The following is a 20595-nucleotide window of genomic DNA, read 5'->3' as shown; positions in this document are numbered from 1 at the left end:
TTTCTGCTTTTACAAGTTTAATAAATGTCTGTGGGGACGAGAGTACAAATGTCAAGGAAATTGTTACATGGGTTCATAGAGGAAGAGTCATTTCCTTACAGTTCTGAAGGCACTGCAGCTTTTCTGTTCAGGAAATAAAATAAATGAAATTAGAGGAATGAACACTGGCTCATGTTCTGTGGTTTTATTTGTTACTCTGCCTCCTTATCCAGTATAAGACCTTTAGAAAAGACAAGGGTACAGTTATATATGAAGTCTATGTTGTCTGCAAGGTCTATGTGAACCACATGTATCATCTGGAAGCCTTCCTTTTTCCCCTCTCTCCCTCTCCTGTAACAAAAAATCAAAAACGAGACCTCCAAACCTTAGCACAATCTTAGATTGTATTGACAAAAGGATATTGTCCAGATAGAGGAAGGTGATAGGTTTTGGCCAAGACAATGGGACTATCTGGGACATGCAAACCACACTTTTAGCAAGAACATTGGTAAGATGGGGGGACATAGACAGAGTAAGGAGATCAAGGTGATGAGCAAATTGTGTACCATGTAATAACAAGAACATTTAAAGGAACTGGGGATGTTTAGGCTGAAAAGAAAAGATTTGGAGAGAAAAGCACAATAATTGTTACCAGATTTTCGAAGGATGTCATGTGTGTGATAGTTGGATGACTATTTGTTGGGGATGTGTTGAATTAACTCACTTGCAGGCAGTGATTGTGCTAGATTAGGGCTTCTTAAATGTTTTCCACTCTTTTCATCTGAGAAATTTTTATGTAATCCCAGGTATATAAAAAAGGTATGTAAATCAAATATTTACTGATAATAAATCATAATTTCATGACCTCCACATTCATTTACAAATATCAAGTTGATATTTGTTGTTGCTGCTGTTGTTCAGTAGTCATGTCTGATTCTTCATGACCCCATTTGGTGTTTTCATGACAGATATACTGGAGGGGTTTGCCATTTCTTTCTCCACTTCATTTTACAGAAGAGAAAACTAAGGCAAATAGGGTTAAGTGACATGCCCAGGGTCACACAGCCAGCAAGTGTTTGAGGCCAGATTTGAATTCATAAAGATGAGGCTTCCTGACTCCAAAATTTATACTCTGTGCACTATGGCTCTTCCTAGCTGCCCTTAAGTTGATATTTAAGGAATCATAAGAGAGGTCAGAGCCCATTAGACTTGGAAAGCATAAGACCAGGATTTGAGACTTAACTGCCATTTAACAATTATATCATAGGGCAAGTTTCCTAACCACTCTCAGACTCAGTTTTCTTTTTTTTAATAATAATTTTTTATTTTCAAGATATATGCAAAGATAGTTTTCAACATTCACCCTTGCAAAACCTGGTGTTTCAAATTTTTCTCCCTCCCTTCGCCCCACCCCTATACTAAAGCAAGTAATCCAGTATATATTAAACATGTGCGGTTTTTCTGTACTTATGCTGCACAAGAGAAAGAAAAAAAAGCAAGCAAACAGAAATAAAAAAGCAAAAATACTATGTTGTTACACATTCAAGCTTCATAGTCCTTTCTCTAGATTTCTCTCCATCTCAAGTTTATTGGAATTGGCCTGAATCAGCTCATTGTTGAAAAAAGCCATGTCTATCACAGATGATCATCACATAATCTTGTTACTGTGTGCAATGTTCTCCTGGTTCTGCTCATTTCACTCAGCTTCAGTTCATGTAGGTCTCTCCAGGTCTTTCCAAAATCATCCTGCTGGTCATTTCTTACAGTACAATAATATTCCATAATATTCATATACCACAATTTATTCAGCCATTCTCCAATTGATGGGCATCCACTCAGTTTCCAGTTTCTGGCCACTACAAAGAGGGCTCTACAAACATTTTTGCACATGTGGATCCCTTTCCCTTCTTTAAGATCTCTTTGGGATATAAGCCCAGTAGAAATACTGCTGATTCAAAGAGTATCCACAGTTTGATAGCCCTTTGAGCATAGTTCCATATTGTTCTCCAGAATGGTTGGATCTGTTCACAACTCTACCAACAATGTATTAATATCCCAGTTTTCCCACATCCCCTCCAACATTTATCATTATCCTTTTCTGTCATCTTTGCCAATCTAAAAGGTGTGAGGTGGTACCTCAAAGTTGTCTTAATTTGCCTAATCAATAGTGATTTAGAGCATGTCTAGAAATGGTTTTAATTTCTTTGTCTGAAAATTCAGACTCAGCTTTCTTATCTCTAAGATGTGTGGGCTAATTTCTAAAGTCCCTTCCTTTTCTAAATGTCCATTTAGTCTGAGAGTCCTTCCAACTCTGACATTCTAGATTCTATGGTTCATTATCCCTCTCAGGACTGATAGAACATGCTTCCATAGTATACAGTACTAATCAGAAGTTTTTCATCTTTATATTCTTGTTAGAGATTTTTCTCATGTTCCTCTTTTTCTTTCAGGGTCCAGTTTGATACTTAAGATCATAACTTAGAATTGAAAGGGAACACAGAGTCTATATCATTCCATTCTCCTTATCTTTTAAAAGGTCAAGAGATGGAGGGTTGGAGAATTGAAGAAAAGCCCAGTCTGGCCAAAGTTATTTAGGGTCATGTCAAAGGTGGGATTTGAAACTAGGTTCTCAGTTCCAGAATCAGTGCTTTTTCCATCAATCATAATGCTTAGTTAAAGGAACTCTTTCTCTCTCTCTTTCTGTGTGTGTCTCTGTCTCTATCTCTTTCCCTGTCTGTCTTTCTGTCTCTTATTTCTTTCTTTCTCTCTGTTTTCTGTATCTCTCAGTCTCTCTCTTTCTTTGTGTATATCTGTTTCTCTATCTCTTTCTCTTTTCTCTGTATCTCTCTGCTTCTATCTTTCTCTCTCTCTTTCTTTCTGTGTGTTTTCTAATTTATGTCTGTCTCTTTCTCCATGTGTATGTCTCTCTTTCAATCTCCCTCTTCCCTTCCTGCCTTTCTTCTCTCCCTCCTCATTGTCTAAATTTTAGTCCTTTATAGTGAATAGAATCCTAAGCTTCAGGGGACTTGAAGGTCATCCAGTCTTTTCTTCTGCCTTCCTGCCATGAATCATTTAACCCATCATACAGTGTTTTCGTGGCCTTGATGATCTTATCCAAACAAGTCTCCAGACTCATCCTTGATAATTCCCTTAAGGGAATGGAGCTGGAGAACTGAGGCTTTTTTCTTGATATCTAACCTGAGACCTGTTGCTATAATTTTGGGTTCTCTCTCTCACCTGGCCCATTGTATAGATTGGGCAAACTAATTTTAACCCCTTTTGCAAAACCCCTTATCAAATGTCTGTAAGTAACATAATACTCCAATTGTACATCAAAGTACTCTATTGATTCATACCCCTCTCCTCTTCCAAGCACACTGATTTGCACAAGATTATCTTTGTTCACAAAGAAATATAGTTTTCTAAGGTTCTAATCCTGAAGGCTTCCAATTCTCATTCAAATCATTAAGTTCAATAAACATTTACTAGCGTGTTAGATTTGGACCCAGAGGTTCTGGTTTTAAATCATGTTCTGGCATTTAATATCTCTGTGTTCTTGTGTAAATTACTTGATCTTGCCAGGCCTCAGTTTCTCCATTTATAAAATGGGAAAATTGACCTGGGTGATGTCATGCTGTGAAAGAACACAGAACCTAGAGTTATAGGATTCTAACTTTACTAGTTGGCAACATCTGAATGCCTTTGGGCAAGCTACATTACCCCTTTGGGCCATCTTTCCTTATATATAAAATGAGATGACAAGATTAGATAACCCTTGAGTTTGCTTTCAACTTTAATGATACTATATGGAGAACACTATATTATATATTATGTTATATAATTACATATTATAATATAATATATTGCATAGATTGGGCAAACTAATTTTAATTATTTAAATATTATATGTTATGTTATGTTATGTTATGTTATGTTATGTTATGTTATGTTATATGCCATGCAGAACACTGCCCTAGTAGCTGGGATTAAGGGCACAAAGTTCAGTTAACCCAAGATCCCTATTTCCATGAAGTTCATATTGGGGAAAACAGTGAGCACTTAGGCACCTACTATGCGCCAGTCACCAAGTGCTTTTCCAGTATTTCTGACTTGATAGTCTGATAGATCATGGGGAATGTTTCAGGCAAACCTAGGTTCTGTAATCTCAGTCTTGGATCCATCCCTCAGCTGATAACATGCCTTACACCACCACCACCACAGGATATCTTGCCGAAGAGTCCGACTAGTGCCTGATAAAGTCTTCTCTCCGAGACTTGCCCGCAAGCTTTTTGTGAAAAGGGAAGGAGATGCAGACTCCGCTCCAGCCCTGAGATTCTGGGATTCTGCCTCCCAAGGGCCTTTTTTCCAGCTTGCGGAGGGCCAGCTGTGGGGGAGGAAGCCCGCAGGCTCCTCTGAGTTGCGAGTTTCCCAAGTTTGTTTCTGCTTTGCTTCTTAGTGCCCCCGTAGCATCTCAGTCAAACGTGGTTCCTCTAAGCCGCCATTCGGCTGCTTTCTGTCACCATAATTGGCGGGCCTCATAGTGCTTCTGTGGCTGCCAGCTCCCCTGTGAACTCTCATCAGCCTTCAGAAGGAAGCCTTGGGCACAGAATGACGGGATCCCCAGGTGCTGCTGCTGCATAAAGTTATCTGTGTAGGAAGCTGCAGGTTCATCTTGGACTGCGTGTTCAGAGCAGCTGCTGGGTATCTGGAGGTGGGCCGTACACCTATCGCCAGGACTCCGACCAGTCACTTCAGAAGAGACTTCCCTCTTCTTCCTTGGGTTCCTTATTTCTGTGTTATAGAAAAAACATCCATTTTTCTTGTCTGCCCCATGAGATCTGTGCTTGTCCTTCTGCTGAGTGTATCCTACCTCTTACCACAATGGTCAGTAAAATAAGTAATGGATTTTAAAATAGGATCTGGATTCAAATCTTCCCCTTAGTAACTTTGTGATCCTTTCTGGGTCTCATTTTCCTCATCTGTAAAATGGGTTGAACTGGATAACCTCTAATTTACCTCTAAATCTATGATCTGGCCATGGCCAGAGAGTGCTTGGAGATGGGACTAGGAAGTATTCATAGATTTTGGCAGCTTCACCGCGTGTTTTGGAGAGGGAAGGGAATCCATATTGTTGCTATGTGTATTAAGATTTAATACAAATAAATTCAGGGAGCTGCTGTAAAGAATGGATCAGGCTCCTTTCCACTAACTTATTTGAATGCAAAGCTTGCAGCAGCCACTTTCTCAGAGTGTGATCCAGTTGATTTTGGCTCCTGGTCCTCCAGCCCGATTATTATAATGGTTGAACAAATCATGGTCTCCAACTCCCTAAACTATTTGCTGCTCAGCAGAAGCAATTTGGGGAAGCACAGAGGCTGCAGAATTTGTGGTGTTGAACTTTGAATCATGGAAACAGAGTTTAGATTTCATTTCCACGACTTCTTCCCAGTATGACTTGGACAAATAACCCTCAGTTTCCCCACATGTAAATTAAGGAGGGTGAATCTGGAGCAGCTCTAAGATCTTTCCAGCTCTGTTTCTATTAAGTCTCTTCCTAGGAAATCTTGGGTCAGCTTCTGCTGAATTCACTATGCATCAGAGGAAGGAACGGTGCAAAGAATCTATATCAGACTTTTTGGTGTCATAGTTAGTCAGAGATTAGCTGCCAGAATGGTATAATGTCCCTGTGCCCCTGGTTAAATTCAAATCATATAATGGCCTGAATTTGAAGCAACAGCTTTCCCTGTAGGGCTGGAATTATGCAGCAAGGATGGGACATTCTTGATCTGTTAAAACAAGTAGAATAGGAAGCTGCCCTCTGCCCTCATTACAAGACTCCTTGACTCAACACCTCCTCCATTGCCTGTTACAGTCCCTGCAGGACCACCATGCAAGGTCTACACTGCCTCTTAAAGGCTTTCTGTCCCTGAGATTCTCATGCTCCAGAAGAACTAAGTACCTTAAGTAATAAACTAAATATTTAGCATCCAGCTTTCTCTCCCTTTCTCCCAATAAATGTTTGACACATTTAAAAATTTAATCTGCATTCCTAACATTGTCTTCATCACTTTCTTAAGTCAAAACTACCAACAAAACAGTAAAACAAGCCCTCTTTGTAGCATTTTCTGATTTTTGAGGTGTAAATGTTCTCACTGAAAATTTAACAATTTGCTCTACAGAGGAGGTTCCAGTCAGCTCCAGCATAACCTTGCAGGCTTTATTAGTTAATTTTGAGATTAATTGTTGACTTCTAAAGACAGGCACCTTGGAGAAAGACTCCCAGGAGTCCAGATGAAAGCATGGGATAATAGGAAGAGGACTGTCTAGAAAATGAATTGAAACTTTTGTGACAGATCGTTTGACTTTAAGTAAATCATTGTACTCTGGACTTCTTATCCATCAGTAAAATGAGAGGTTTGGACTGAGGTGATCTCTAAGATACATTTCAGCTCTTTAAAAAATTTCCCATATTTCTATGAAATGTTCTTCATAATTTTGGATGGGACCAGCTTTGCCTTGGAATATATCCTGACCCTAGGAGAATCAGAAGGCCTAATGGTGCTTCTGACCACATGCATCCATGCCTTGAGGGACTAATGTTCCAGAAACCTCACTACTCTTTCTGAGTCAGGAACAGAGAGATGTCCTTTTCAACCTAGGAGAAGATAAGGGGCCATTTCTTTGGAACAGAGGCAGCTAAAAAAGGCAAAAGTTGCTGGCAGTTCTGTATTTGGAAGGAGAAAAAAACTGGGAATAATGCAGGAATGTGCTGATAAATGTTTAACAAATGACTGATGTAGGGGAAGTGTCTGTCCATAAGACACTCTTTTGAGTTTAAGGTGCATTATTAAAATTTTCTGTATCACTTTCTTAACTCTAAACAATCAGCCAAACTAGCCAATGTTTTGTTTTTTGCTGATTTCCAAGTTGTAAATATATTGACATATTAACAATCAGATCTCTCAAGTATTCTTCCAGCCCACTGAGTTAAATGATATTCAACAATTTCTGGGGAAGGAGAGGAGATAAAGTTATCCTAGCAAGGATGTCAAAATGCTTTCAAACTTCATGACAAACAAACTCCTTTTGGCAAACAATTCCTTTTTCACAAATCCTAACCATCGCACCAGTCCTATGGAGTTGAACCCATCCCCTTGCAGCCACAAGGGGCTTACCCTGTTATTGTTGTTCTCCAGAGGTTTGCAAAATCTCTGGGTTAGAATGTAATCCGTAGAGATGAAAAATCACAGCAGTTATTCCTACTTCGGGGGGCGGGGGGGCTGCCTTTTCAAACCCAATGCCTGGTAGGATTTTTAAGGCAGGAATAGCTGGAGTCCATCGTGTATTCTCCAAACTCTCTGAAGTCCCTGCCACCAGCTCCCTCCCCCATCCAGCCATAGCCACTCCATCTGCTATGCAATCAGCTGGCACTTGGCAGCTTTGCCCTTTTATATTATTCACTCTCTACTACCCAAATTCTTACTGGTCATTTAATAGAATGAACAGATTTGCCTAGAACAGAGAAAGTTTGATGATGCGGAGAGAAGAGAGGGCTGTTAAAGACAAGCTCTTAGAAGTGTTGACTCCTGTAATTAATAATACATGTATGCAGTAGTTAGGGTCCGGGGGGCTTTTCAAAATTTATAATTAGCCTGAGGTTTCTGGCCTGAGTTCTGAGCTGTAACCAAGGCTAAGATACCAACAGGAAGCCTGGTCCAATAGTTTGGTTCTGTTTTTCTCCCCTCTCAGATCAGGCTAATCCATCTTGCTGTATTAGAGGTATAAGGGTCCTAGAAGATTGCTTTAAAAAAACAAAGGAGGTGTTTGAATTACTAAGAAAGTTCTGTTCCTCTTATTAATAAGACTTCAACACTGTGGGCTGTTTCTAATTCTCTCCAAGAGATGGAAGGTCACACAGGGACAATAATAATGAATGAAGAGAATGAATGAATAAATGAATGAAAAAGTATTTTTAAAGCATTTACTATATTCAAAGTACTAGGGATACAAATAGAAAAGTGAAGGCAATCCCTGTTTTTGGGAAATTCCCATTACATTTGGGGAGAGAATGAATGAATGAGTGAATGAAAAAGCATTTTTAAAGCACTTATTATGTTCAAAGTATTGGTGATACATATAGTAAAAAGGCAATTCCTATTCTCAGGAAATTCCCATTACAGTTAGAAGTTATTACATTAGATCTTGGTCCTATCACCCAGCTATAAATCAAATGAAAAGGTTCAGTGGTTCTTAGAGTGCGGGAGCAAATCAGATGGTAATGTATCTTTTCTAATGATATTTCCACTGATATAACTATTTCTTATGTTGAACCATTTGACAATGTCAAGGACTTTGGTGATGAAAACTCTTCTCCATGTCTTGAGAAACTGTGGCTGCTGAGGAGACGGGCAGTTGCCAGGACACTCTTCATCAGCTTTCCTGCCTGGTGGTCGAGGTGCTAGGAGTTCTTGGGCACATTGTCCTTGGCTGTCTCCATAAGGGGAGCTAGTGGCTGTGGATGAGCTTGCATGCCGAGTTTTTTCTCCCTCAAGGCACACTCCTGCTTCAGCTAGTCTAACCTAGCTTTCCCACGGGTAGCAGTTAGTAGGAGTGACCTAATGTTCCTCTTTGGTTTTCCAGTTCATGCATTCAGCAGATCACAGAGCTCATTGCCCTGGATGTTAGTTTGGTCTTAAACATTAAAAAAAAAATTTGCCGTCCAAAGCTTCCTTAGTCCTTCCTATCCACAGGACAGTGTCCTTCCCATGAGATAGGTGCCTTAGGAACCTGGAGGTACATGGGGAAAAGCACAGGAATGAGAATAAACTGAAAAGATTAACAAAGAGACCCAAACTTGAGATCCAAGTTACTGCAGCAGGTTTCTCCTGTTACAAAAGACCTGTAGATAGACTCTCTTGAAATGATCAGAAGGTCCTTTGCATAAAGCATACAAGAAAGTCAACTTACTTTATGGGTAGAAGTTTTGACTCCCTCCAGCCCAGTTGTCCACCTTATTTCCTAGACTTGTACCAAATCACATTTGGTTATTTTCTAAATTTAGCCACTTCTCAGAGAAAGGCAATTTCTTGACATCCATGCTAGGAGCGTGTCAAAGATGTCAGGCCATCCCACCGCATTCTATCACCAGTTGTCTTGATTTTTGTCTTGCCACTTTGATGACTATGGAAGAAAGATTGATGAGTTTGAGAAGCTGACAACTCTGTGGAACTCTACCTCACTTAAATCCAATACACTTGAGAATCAAGACATCATCCCAAGATATCTTAAATCTTCTTTGAAAATGAAGAATAGGGAGAAAGAAAAAGAAAGAAGGAAAAGAGGAGAGAGAGAGAGAGAGAGAGAGAGAGAGGAAAGAGAAGGATTAACAATCTCTCCCATGATGCTACAGGCCAAACACATACTTTGCCTATGAATTATTCCATTGACATCAAGAAACAGCTTTAATATTGGGTATCTGTTTCAACCAGAGGAGACATCAGTTCTTGTTTGTAAAATGGCTAGGAGAGACAAAGATGATTAAGTCACTGCAGTTCTTATTCAGTGTTTAAATAAAAGACACTCCAGGTTCCTCTAGGAAGTAGAATTCAGGTTACAGTACTTTCTCAAGTCTGTGCTTTTTCCTCGTGAATTATTAGTCCGTCATCCCTCAACATGCCAGTTGGATTTCAAATTCCCTATAATTTGAGCTATAATCTACTGCTATCTCCTGAACACTAGCTCATGCTCACTTTCTTCTCTTGTCTTTGTCTTCTTCTCCCTCTTTTGGGCTTTTTTCTCTTCCTTTCTTGGAACCTAGCTTATGCATAGCTTTCTGCTTACTGCCTCCTGACCCATCCAATCTTGTGAGGCAAAGCTACTGAGAGAAGGGTTTTGTCTTTTTCCAACAAGCTCATGAAACCACTAAATAGGAGGAACAATGTAAATATAATTTATGTAAATTTTAGCAAAATATTTATTAAAGCCTCACACTATTTTTGTAAGGGAAAATGAGAAATACTAGATCAGTGGTCTCCAAATTGTTTTATCATATCCCCCCAGAAAACAATTTTTTTAGTACATCTCTATATGTATAATATATATTAATTTATTTGTAAGTTATATATGTTTTAGTACCTCTTCATATGTGTAATGCATAATTACTTATTTATAAGTTATATATGCTTGTCTATACATGTAATACATATAAATGCACTAATTATAAAGACCAGAAAATGTATATGAAAATAAAAAGGTCTAAAGAATGAAATAATTGTATCTTAGAGTCAATAGAGAGCCACTGGAGTTTATTGAGTGGGACTGATGTGGTCAGATCTCTGCTTTAGGAAAATTATTTTGATATTTATGTGGAGATTGCTTAGAGATTGCAAAAGATGACTTTTGCAGTAGTCCAGGTGAGAGAGGATGAAGACATGACCTAGAAAGGTGAGTGAGTAGAAGGGACAAAGGATGTGAGAGGTTGTGGAGGTAAAAATGGTGACATTAGGCAATTGATTAGATAGGTATAAGAAAGAGAGTGAGCAGTCATGATGACAGATGAGGGAGAGGGGAGAATGTTGTAGGAAAGGTCTCTTCCAGTCATAGGGAAGATAAGGTGTAATTCATCTTCCTGTTCTCTTTACTGGTTGATCTCATCCTTTGGGATCAGGCCTTGGAGTCAGACCTCTTAGTTGGGCCCTACTTTGGAGACCATATGGCTAGATAATTGAAAGGTCAGCCTGGAAGAGTAATCATTAATGATTTGATAATCAACTTGAAACAAAGTCTCTTATGGAGACTTTCCAGGGTTTGTACTTGGCTCTGTATTTAAAAACAAACAAAACCATATTTTTATCAATGATTTGGTAAAAGTAAAGTTGCCTTCTTAGCAGCTTTGAAGCTCATTCTAAACTTCCTTAGAGGCTATCTAGTCCTTATTCTGTAGATGAGGAACCCTAAGTCCCAAAAGTTTAAATGATTTGACCAAGATCATATGTTAGTAAGTATCAGGGGGGAGGTTTAAACTCATGTCAGCTGACTTCAAGTCCATTGTCTCTTCCAATGTGCCATAAAACCATATCTTTCCTTTCTATATCGTACCCCCATTCTAGGGCATATTTAGTAAGTTAATTCCATTTTTCAATTCCCAGTACTGAAGACACAAATTAGGTGCCTTGAATTGCTATCTAAGGGGGGGATGGCAGGATAAGAACACAAATAAATAGGGTACAAGGAAGAATAGGATTCCCACAAAGGAGATGTCCAGGCAACATGCTCTGGGAAATTTGAGAGATCATTTTGGAGGGAAAGGGAATATCAAAGAAAACTTCATGGAAGCAAGAAGTAGTTACTTTTTCATGGGAAAAAGCAACTGATTTGGGGCTTGAAGTAAGGGAAAGACATCAGTAAATGAGGATGGTTCCAAGAAGGCGGGGATTTAGCCTGAGCAAAGGCAAGGAAATAAGAGAGAGCAAGATAAGAATAGAGAAGAAAAAGAGAAATTTCCATTTGGACTCAACCTGGAGGATGGGGAGATAAGTAAGATAAGCCTGGTAGAAACCTTGCAAAAGACTTTGATAGCCAGGATCAGATGTTTATAGCTTATTTGTGAAGCAAGGGGGAGGCATTGAAGGTTTCTGAGCAGCAGTGTTATTCATGGGTCAGGAAGATTACTCAGGCAGACATGTGGAAAATGGATATGATGAGGATAGGTTAATGTCAGGCTCAGAAATAATAAATCTGACTATGCAGAAAAGCTTTAGGAGAGAGAAACAGATTTTCCAAGCATCAACACCAGAAAGAACATCATCAATAAACACTTTGACGTCAAGCCTATAGAAACTCTTGAATGCCAGTCTAAAATATTTGGATTTTATTGATAGTTAATAGGAAGCTATTGGAAGTTTTGAGGGGAAGTGGGAAGGGAGATAGTCAGAGTTATAGTTTAGAAAGCCCCATCTGAGCAATGGGAAGAATCGGAAGGGGAAGACTAGTCTAAGTTATGGTTTGCTTTTTATTGTGATATGTTGGATCACTGGATCCAACTGGATATGAATATGTTGAGAACAAGCTAGTAGACTTTGTTTTTTGATGTCTGTGACCTATGTCTTAAATATGTGAATAGAATGAGCCCCAGGTGAACCCCTGAGAATGCAGGGTTTCAGCTCATGCGCAGGATGGGGAAGACAGCCAATTTGTTATTTGGTGGAATCTTTGATATACTGTCAATGTTTAATACACATAAAGTCCCCAAGGGACAAGAGTAAGCCAGCTTCTGTTTATCCCACAATTTTTCCTTCATCTTTCTTCTTCTCTTCCCCTTGCCTTTTTTTTTTAGGACAGTGAGCTTCTGACCTTTAATATTTCCCAGCACCAATCATGGTGGAGTGAAAATGGGCCAGGCTGTGTCCGGAAGGAAGCCCCAGTGGCTGGGATCGCAGGCTTGGACAGCCAGTCCTACGTCTCTGTGATCGGCTGCACTCTGGAGTACCGCTACATTGAGGTCATGCACAGCTCCTTCCAGATCCTGGTGGCGGTGAGTAGAATGAAAACTTCTGAGCTCAAAACAGGCTTTCTGAAACTAGGCAGACCCCTGGTGCAGAGGGTCACTTTATGGAATTGTAGAATCTTGCCATTGAAGTTATCCTGTGAAGTCTACCTTGTCTAACCTGTAAGCCTTTCCCAGTCTCCTTAACACTCATGCCTTCCCCTTTTTGATTATCTCCTATTTTTCCTTGTTTATACATAGTTGTTTCTTCCTTAGACTGAGCTCCTTTAAGGCAGGGATCAGCTTTTGTTTCTCTTTATATTCCCTTTCCCTCCTTTAAGATCCCTTAGGGATATAATCCCAGTAGAAACACTGCTGGATCAAAGGGTATGCACAGTTTGATAACTTTTTGAGCATAGTTCCAAATCACTCTCCAGAATGGCTGGATGTGTTCACAATTCCACCAACAATGCATTAGTGTCCCAGTTTTCCCACATCCCCTCCAACATTCATCATTACCTTTTCCTGTCACCTTAGCCAATCTGAGAGGTGTGTAGTGGTATCTCAGAGTTGTCTTAATTTGCATTTCTCTGATCAATAGTGATTTAGAGCATCTTTTCATATGACTAGAAATGGTTTTAATTTCTTCATCTGAAAATTGTTCATGTTCATTGACCATTTATCAATTGGAGAATGGCTTGAACTCTTATAAACTTAAGTCAGTTCTCTATATATTTTAGAAACAGGGTCATATCAGAACTCTTGAATGTAAAAATTTTTTTCCCAGTTTATTGCATCTTAGTTACCTCCCTACCATACCTTCTCAGTGATGGAGAAACTTGAAGCTCTAGCTTGAGAATAGAGAAGTTTTCATGGTTAGACCTCTTGCAGGAGCAGTGGGTAATATGCCTCGTGGCTTATGTATTAAAAAGCTTTGTTGTAGACTGGTAGACTGATGGGAATATTTGGGTTATAATTCCCGGAACATTTGCCCCGTGGCCAGGCCTGTTCAGGACATTGCTACTGACTCTGAGGAGATAAGAGTATCTTACCCTGAATTTATTTCAAATTGGATTCTTAGATTTTCAGTTCACCAAAGTTTTATAAATATAAAATAAAAGCTTGAACTTCACTTTTCTTTTGAAATTTTAATCCTTTTTCTTCCAAATCCCTCACCACCATGAAAAAGTCTCTTAGAATTTAGCACTTTCCAGGTTATTATACAAAACAGGATGCAAATTCTCTCTTTTCCCTCTAGGAATTTAAAGTCTATGGTACATGTCACAAATACTATGCTAGGAGGTTTAGATGGCTTATTTTGGTGTATCCTTCATTTTTTGCTCTTTGTTGTTTAAAATTAAAAAGAAGGATTTAATAGGCTTGAAGCTAGTGTCTTATGGAAGTTCTCTAATAACTATATTCTCACCAACCCCTGCCCAACCTGCTAAGGCTCCTGGTGGAGAGAGCAGTATTTCTCAGAGGTCAGTGAGTATGAAAAGTGGCCTGGACTGACCCCGAAGTGCCCTCTACTTCTCTGAAGTAAACGGTGTTTAACAAAGCAGCTACTTCATTTCTACCACCTCTTTCTTCTCTTATTTGGACAGGTCATTTTCTTCCTCTTTAACTTTTAAAATAAAATTTTTATTAATATCTATTATCTTTACATCACCTTAATTTTCCTGTGTATCCATTCCCTTCCCAGAGACTTGTGTCACAAAACAAAGTGTAGTTTTCCAAAAGAGACAGAGACAGAGAGTGAGTGAGTGAGTGAGAGAGAGAGAGAGAGAGAGAGAGAGAGAGAGAGAAGTATTGAGACAGAGACAGAGACAGAAAAAGAGAGTCAGAGAGACAGAGACAGACAGAGAGACAGAGGACAGAGACAGACAGAGAGAGATAGTGAGAAAGAGAGACAGACAGAGACAAAGAGAATGAGAGACAGAGACAGACAGACAGAGAGAGAGAAGCATTGAGACAGAGACAGAGAAAGAGAGAGACAGACAGAGACAGAGACAGAGAGAGGACAGAGAGAGACAGAGACAGAGAGAGAGAGACAGTGAAAAAGAGAGACAGACAGAGACAGAGACAGAGAGAGAGAGTAAGAGAGAGAGAGAGAAGGAGACAGAGACAGACAGCCAGAGAGAGAGAAGCTTTGAGACAGAGACAGAGAAAGAAAGAGAGAGACAGACAGAGACAGAGACAGAGAGAGGACAGAGAGAGACAGAGACAGAGAGAGAGACAGTGAAAAAGAGAGACAGACAGAGACAGAGACAGAGAGAGGGACAGAGAGAGAGAGAGAGAGAAAGAGAGACAGAGACAGAGGGAGGGAGGCGGAGGAGAGATAATGAGCAAAATCCAAGCCCTTCTGCCTAGCCTTGTAGGGTTCCCTCCTGATTCTTTTTGCTCCTTATAGAAGGTATGGCCTTGTTTTTCCCCACATTCCCGTCCATCTCTTCCTGCCACCCCCAGTTTAATACGGCCCTGCAGCCACTCAGGAGCCCCTTGTTGATGCGGGCTGTTTTGTTCACCAGAGAGACGTCAGAGATACCGGCTAGAGTGAGTTCTGGGCCCCAGGCTGGTGGGGAGGAAGGAAGGTTGGGTCAGGCCAGCCCGGCCCAGTTAAGTCCCGGGTGTTATTTCCACCGTGCCTTTGGGCTGGCAGGCAGCCCAGAGTTCCTGGGAGCCGGGAATCTAAATATAACAGTGACCAGCTTTATTTATGGAAAGCAGGTGCGGCATTAATAGCTCGGAGCCCCTCTCTGCAGGGGCACCTGTCTCTGCCTAAGCCTGGCCTCCATCAGAGGAATCCTAGTTACACTTCCAAGAAAGATGAAATGGCAATGTTGACTGGACCAGTAAGAAATCTTGGTCTCTTTTTCCTTATCAGTAAAATCGAGGGCTTGGGAGGAGGACATTCTAGCTGTCAAATTTCAGCCAATGAATAAGTTGGGAAGGACGGGAATATCAGGATAAAAATATTTTTTAAAAAATAAAAAGAATCTGCAGTGGGCAAGAGTAAGCCAGCTTCTGTTTATACCACAGTTTTTCTTTCATCTTTCTTCTCTTCTTCTCCCCCCCCCCCCCGTGTCCCTCCCCCCTTTTTTTTAGGACAGTGAACTTCTAAATCAAGGGAATTTGATGTATTTCTAAATGAATGATAACAAAAGGACAATTGATATTATTCTATAAGGATCTTAAATGCCATTTGGATGTCTGGTTTGTCTTGGCAATAGGTCATCAAGGAAAGTAGATTTTTAAAAACTGAATGGGGAAATTGAGACCCCAGGTAAAGAAATCCCCTTGATTACACTATAAAATGGTAACTCTAGAAAGAGGCATCTAGCTCCCAGCCCAGAACCCACCGCTTCTCCAGTTTTGGGGGTAGGTGGGAGAGGGAACTCAGTTACACGGAAGCCCTTCCTCAGGATGCTGCTTTTGAGGACATATGGAGGAGAACAGGTTTCCTGATTGTGTGGCTGCAGGTGAAGGGAAGAGAAGGGAACAGGGATAAGGAAGGGAATGAGGGGGATATTTGCATCCACTGTAGGGCCTTTGATGCTTCTTCATGAACTCCCTCAGCTGAGTCTCCTGAGTCTTGCAAGACAAACTGGCAATTTCCATTACTGGTGATGCAAAAGACACTGAAGCTGCAGCCTGCTCATTACAATGATGGGGTTGCCATCTCTGCTATTACTTTCTCATTTCTCTTTTCTTTGTGTTGGGGTCTGGGAGTGATCAGGCCTCCCAAATGTTCCCTGTTAATTAATTCTTTGTCATCTGCATGTAAAATCACCTGCGATAAAAAGCTCCCATTGTCTCCAGCCTGTCCTTCCCCCTCCTTCTTCCCTTGGGGGCAGTCAGGCTCCTTACATCCACTGAGCAATCTCTGCTTTATTTCTCTCTCTTTTCATGGCTGTACCCTGGCAGGGGGGCAGGGCGGGAGGGGAATCTGGCTTCAGCTGTCAGCAAGTCCCGCTATATTCATTCATTATTTCACTCATTCAGTACATCTTATTGAGTGTTACTAGGTGCCCAGTGCTCAGTGCTGACGCTGACTTTTGTGAATGGGGGGGAACTCAATTGCAACACGAGGCAGCAGGCAGAGGAATTTAACCCCCAAAATACTGGGGAGAGATGCCACGGATTTTCTTATTTAGATGGTTGGAATGCCAGGATTAAGATATTAGAATTCAAGCTTCCTGAGGGCAGGGACTGTTTTACTCTTTCCCCACCATGCTGGGCACACAGGAGGCACTTGAACAGATATTTATTAATTGACATTACAGCTGAGATTTACCTCGAAAGGGAGTTGTTTCACAATCAGGGAAACCTGGGCTCGCACAGAGGAAGTGATTTGCCTGACATTGCCCCATGAAATCAGGCACAGAATCCAGATTTCCTGATCCACAGCCCCAATATAGTTTCCACAGCAACATGCAGAGCGTTTGGCTTGAAGTCTGTAAAAACCTTAGTTCTAATTTTGCTGACTTTGCTATCTGTGTGACAATAGGTAAGTCATTTGAGTTTTCTGAGAGATAGTATCTAGATTTTTGGGTGGCTGGGTAGCACAGTGGAGACAGTATTGGGTCTGGACTTACTGCAGTTCAGAATACTCCTCCTCAGACACTTACTATTCAGGGCAGGTCACTTAATCCTAATTGTCTCAGTTTCTTCATTTATAAAATGGGCTAGAGAAGAAAAGGGAAAACTACTCTCGTATTTTTGCCAAGGGAAAACCCCAAAAGGGGTCACAAAGAGTTGGACATGACTGAAAAACAAGGGAGCAATCTGCATCTTTAGAGTCAGGATCCAGGATTGTACATTTAGATAAATGAGGTTATTTAATCCAAGCCCCCTTGTTTTATGGATGAGGAAATGAGGTACAGAAAGGTTAAGTGATAAACTCAAAATTAAACATGTATTAAGTAACAGAACTAGGAGTGAATTCAGCCATGATCAGATGTTGCTATCTGATTCTAGACCAGAGCTTCTTAGACTTTTTCCACTTATGATCCTTTTCACCTGAGAAATTTGTATGCAATTTTGGATATAAAATAGGCCTGCAAATCAAACATTTACTGATAATAAATCATAATTTTTGGACCCCACATTGTTATGTGACCCACAGTTTAAAGAAGCTTTGTTCTAGATCATATGAGAGAATATGGGCTATGATTTTATATGTCAGTTGTATACTGTGAGAACAGACTGACTTTTACCAAGGCCTTTTCCATCATTCCAGTATCCTTCCTAGTGTCTGCTGTGTCAGACTAGGTTGAACCATCCTTGATATACTGCCGGCAGGGCACCCTATAGTGTGTGTGGCCAACCTTGATCTCATCTGTCTCCTGCCTTGTTCAGTAGTAGTATATATTTTGTCTTCAAGTGAGTGTGCAGTTAATATGCCTGATCTTATGCAAATCCTAATTTATTTTAGAATCAACAACCCAAATCATGTTTGGTTGTGTGCCAGCAGAAATATTTCCTAGAGAGGAAAATCTTTAACAACCACAATCTCTGCTCTGGAGTTTCTGGTTCAAGGTGCTAGAGAATTCAATAAAATTATACACAATCATATGCAGGGCCATTCTTATTGGGTCCAGAGTAAACAGCAAAGATGACTCAGTATCCCTACCCATGAACCTGGATACCCTATAAGTGTCTCAAACTCATTAAAAACAGAACTCATTTTCCCTATCCACAACTCTCAGAATCACCCCTCCTCCTATTTTTCCCTGTTTCTTTCAAGGAACCACCATTCTTTCATTTATCCCCAATGGCAACCTAAGAGACATCCTCCATCCTTACTCTTGCTTGATATCCAATCAATTTTCAAGTTTTATTACTCTTACCTCCGCAAAATCTCCTGCTTATATCTCCTCCCTACTCACACCACAACCACCCTAGTTCAGGCCACAATGATCTCTTTCTTGCCTGGATTTTTGCAAGAGCCTTTTAATGGGTCTTCTAGCTCTAAGCTTCTCCCCTTTTTCATCCATCCCCCACAAAGCTGCCAAATTGATGGTCCTAAAATATAAGCCTGACTGTGCTTCTGCCCTGCTTACGAAGCTTCAAGCTCCAATTGCTTTTAGGATAAAGTACAGATTCCTTTGTCTTTTAAAGCCTTTCACAATCTGATTACAACCTATCTTTCCAGGCTGATTACACATGACTGCCCTTCACATTCTCTGTTTTATATTACAGTCAAACTGGCCTACTTCCTTTTCCACGTACGTGACATTCCACCTCCTTGATTCTGTTCCATTTCATAGGCTGGCGCGTGCCAAATGCTCATTTTTTCTCACCTCTTCTTCTTGGAACTCCTGGTTCCCTTCAAGTCTTGGACTTGAACTAAAGGCCTTTCCTGCTTTCCCCTGTGATTAATGCTCCTTCCACTTCCTTCCTCATTATTTTGTATCTTTGTTTGGACAGGACTTCACCTACATGTGAGATGTAAGCCCGACTCAGATCTCTGTTTTGGCTATAATTTAGTGAGATAACTTCATCATTATGGAATAGTAGTTCTCAAATATTTGGAAAGATACTTTTCCACCCTTAAAAATTGTTGAAGACCCCAAAGAGCATTTGTTTATGCAGGTTATATTTATCATTATTTGCCATATTAGAAATTTAAACTGATAAATTTTCTAATTATTAATTCAGTTAAAATAGCAATTAACCCATTACACATTAACACAAATTTTATGTTTTATGAAAAATAACTATTTTCTAAAACAAAAAAATTGCTAAGAAGAGTAGTATTATTTTACATATTTTTGCAAATGTCTTGGATGTTTGATGTTTGTAGAAGACGACTGGATTTTCATATCTGCTTCTGCATTTAATTTGTTACATGTTTTGCTGGACATACGTAAGAAAATCTGGCTTCACACCGATCTGTAGTTGAAAAACAGGACTATTTTAATAGACAAATAATATATTATTATGATGATGAAAATAGTTTTGACCTTTTGGACCCCCTGAAAGGGGCCCTTGGACCACATTGGAGAACCGTTGGTGAAAGGAGTTATTCTATTGAGGCATTTAGATAACTTCTCTGAAATGGAGTTTTAGGATGAGTGATCTGGAATGCTGAGAAGTTACGGGATTTATGTGATTTACTAGTGTCCAGTATATGTCAAAGGTGAGACTTGGATTCAGATGTCTGACTCCGTGCTGTCTCTCCCACTTTATATTTACATTGTATGTATTTTGCAGAACCTCCTCTACTTATGTGTTATTTCTCCACAGAAGTTCTTTGAGAGGGCGGTGACTAGAGTCCTAGAGCCGGAAAGACCCGGATTCAAATCCAGCCAGGAAGACTTCTGTCAGCAGGCCTAAGATTGGGGCGGGGTTCGGAACCCCGGGCTCTCTGTGAAGTCTGTCCTTCCAGCAGTCAGGTTCAGAGAAGGAAAGCGTCCCGGCCAGGACTTTTGGCAGCCGCCCCCGCCCCAGCTCCACTTCTTTGTCGTGGGCAACAAAAGGCACAGGAAAAGCACTCCAGTTTACCCAGTTTAGCCACAGACAGATAAGGAAAACTGATTGTCTTTGTCAAAAGAGAAGCAGCATGAACAAAATGAACTCTCCAGTGTGTTCTCTTAATGAAGTTTTCATAGAGTCCCCATTTACAGGGGGAATTAGGTTATAATCCTTTCCGTATCAGCTTCCCTTCCTGTCCCTGTCATTTGTGGGATGACTGACTCAATAATACAAAAGGAACGCAAGCACATACACCTCCGCTGTCTCTCTGAAATCCTGACCACCGGACCCAGGGCATGATGGGTGTGACAGGGACAAGCAAACCAGTCTGCATGAAAATTAGGCGGATTGGGAGGGGTGCAGAATTCTCAGGAAGGTTCTGATCATGGTGTGAGAGAAGATTTAAGAATAAAGTATTCTTCGGGAGAAGTGCTCATCAGATGACCTGGACAAACATTTTCAAGGAAGCACTTCAAAGACACAGGGCATCCTCAGCATCAGCTTAAAGTGGGTCTCAGAGTTCCCAGCTGTTGTAGATATTTATCCTTACCTTGCAGGGTTTGGAAGGAGACGATTTTCAGATAGGGAGAGAGAAGCATGCAAGAGTCACAAAAGTTAGTCTGGTATTTTTCTTGGTTCCACAGCCACAGGACTTC

At 40.5% G+C, this 20595-nt stretch overlaps 1 protein-coding gene across 2 annotated transcripts in view; it reads left to right on the top strand.

Annotated features, from left to right (window-relative positions):
- The window catches only part of NKAIN4 (sodium/potassium transporting ATPase interacting 4), a 111442-nt gene that overhangs the window by 68990 nt on the left and 21857 nt on the right, over positions 1 to 20595 (top strand). For both annotated transcript variants that reach the window (XM_051976741.1, XM_051976740.1), the window contains exon 4: positions 12314 to 12511. In XM_051976741.1, coding sequence (XP_051832701.1) covers positions 12314 to 12511 — 198 coding nt within the window. The remainder of the gene's footprint in view (positions 1 to 12313; positions 12512 to 20595) is intronic.

This window comes from Antechinus flavipes, chromosome 2, assembly GCF_016432865.1.
Source record: "Antechinus flavipes isolate AdamAnt ecotype Samford, QLD, Australia chromosome 2, AdamAnt_v2, whole genome shotgun sequence".
Classification (NCBI taxonomy): domain Eukaryota; kingdom Metazoa; phylum Chordata; class Mammalia; order Dasyuromorphia; family Dasyuridae; genus Antechinus; species Antechinus flavipes.
The sequence above is the reverse complement of the archived record's forward strand: the minus strand, read 5'-3'. Positions and strand labels throughout refer to the sequence as shown.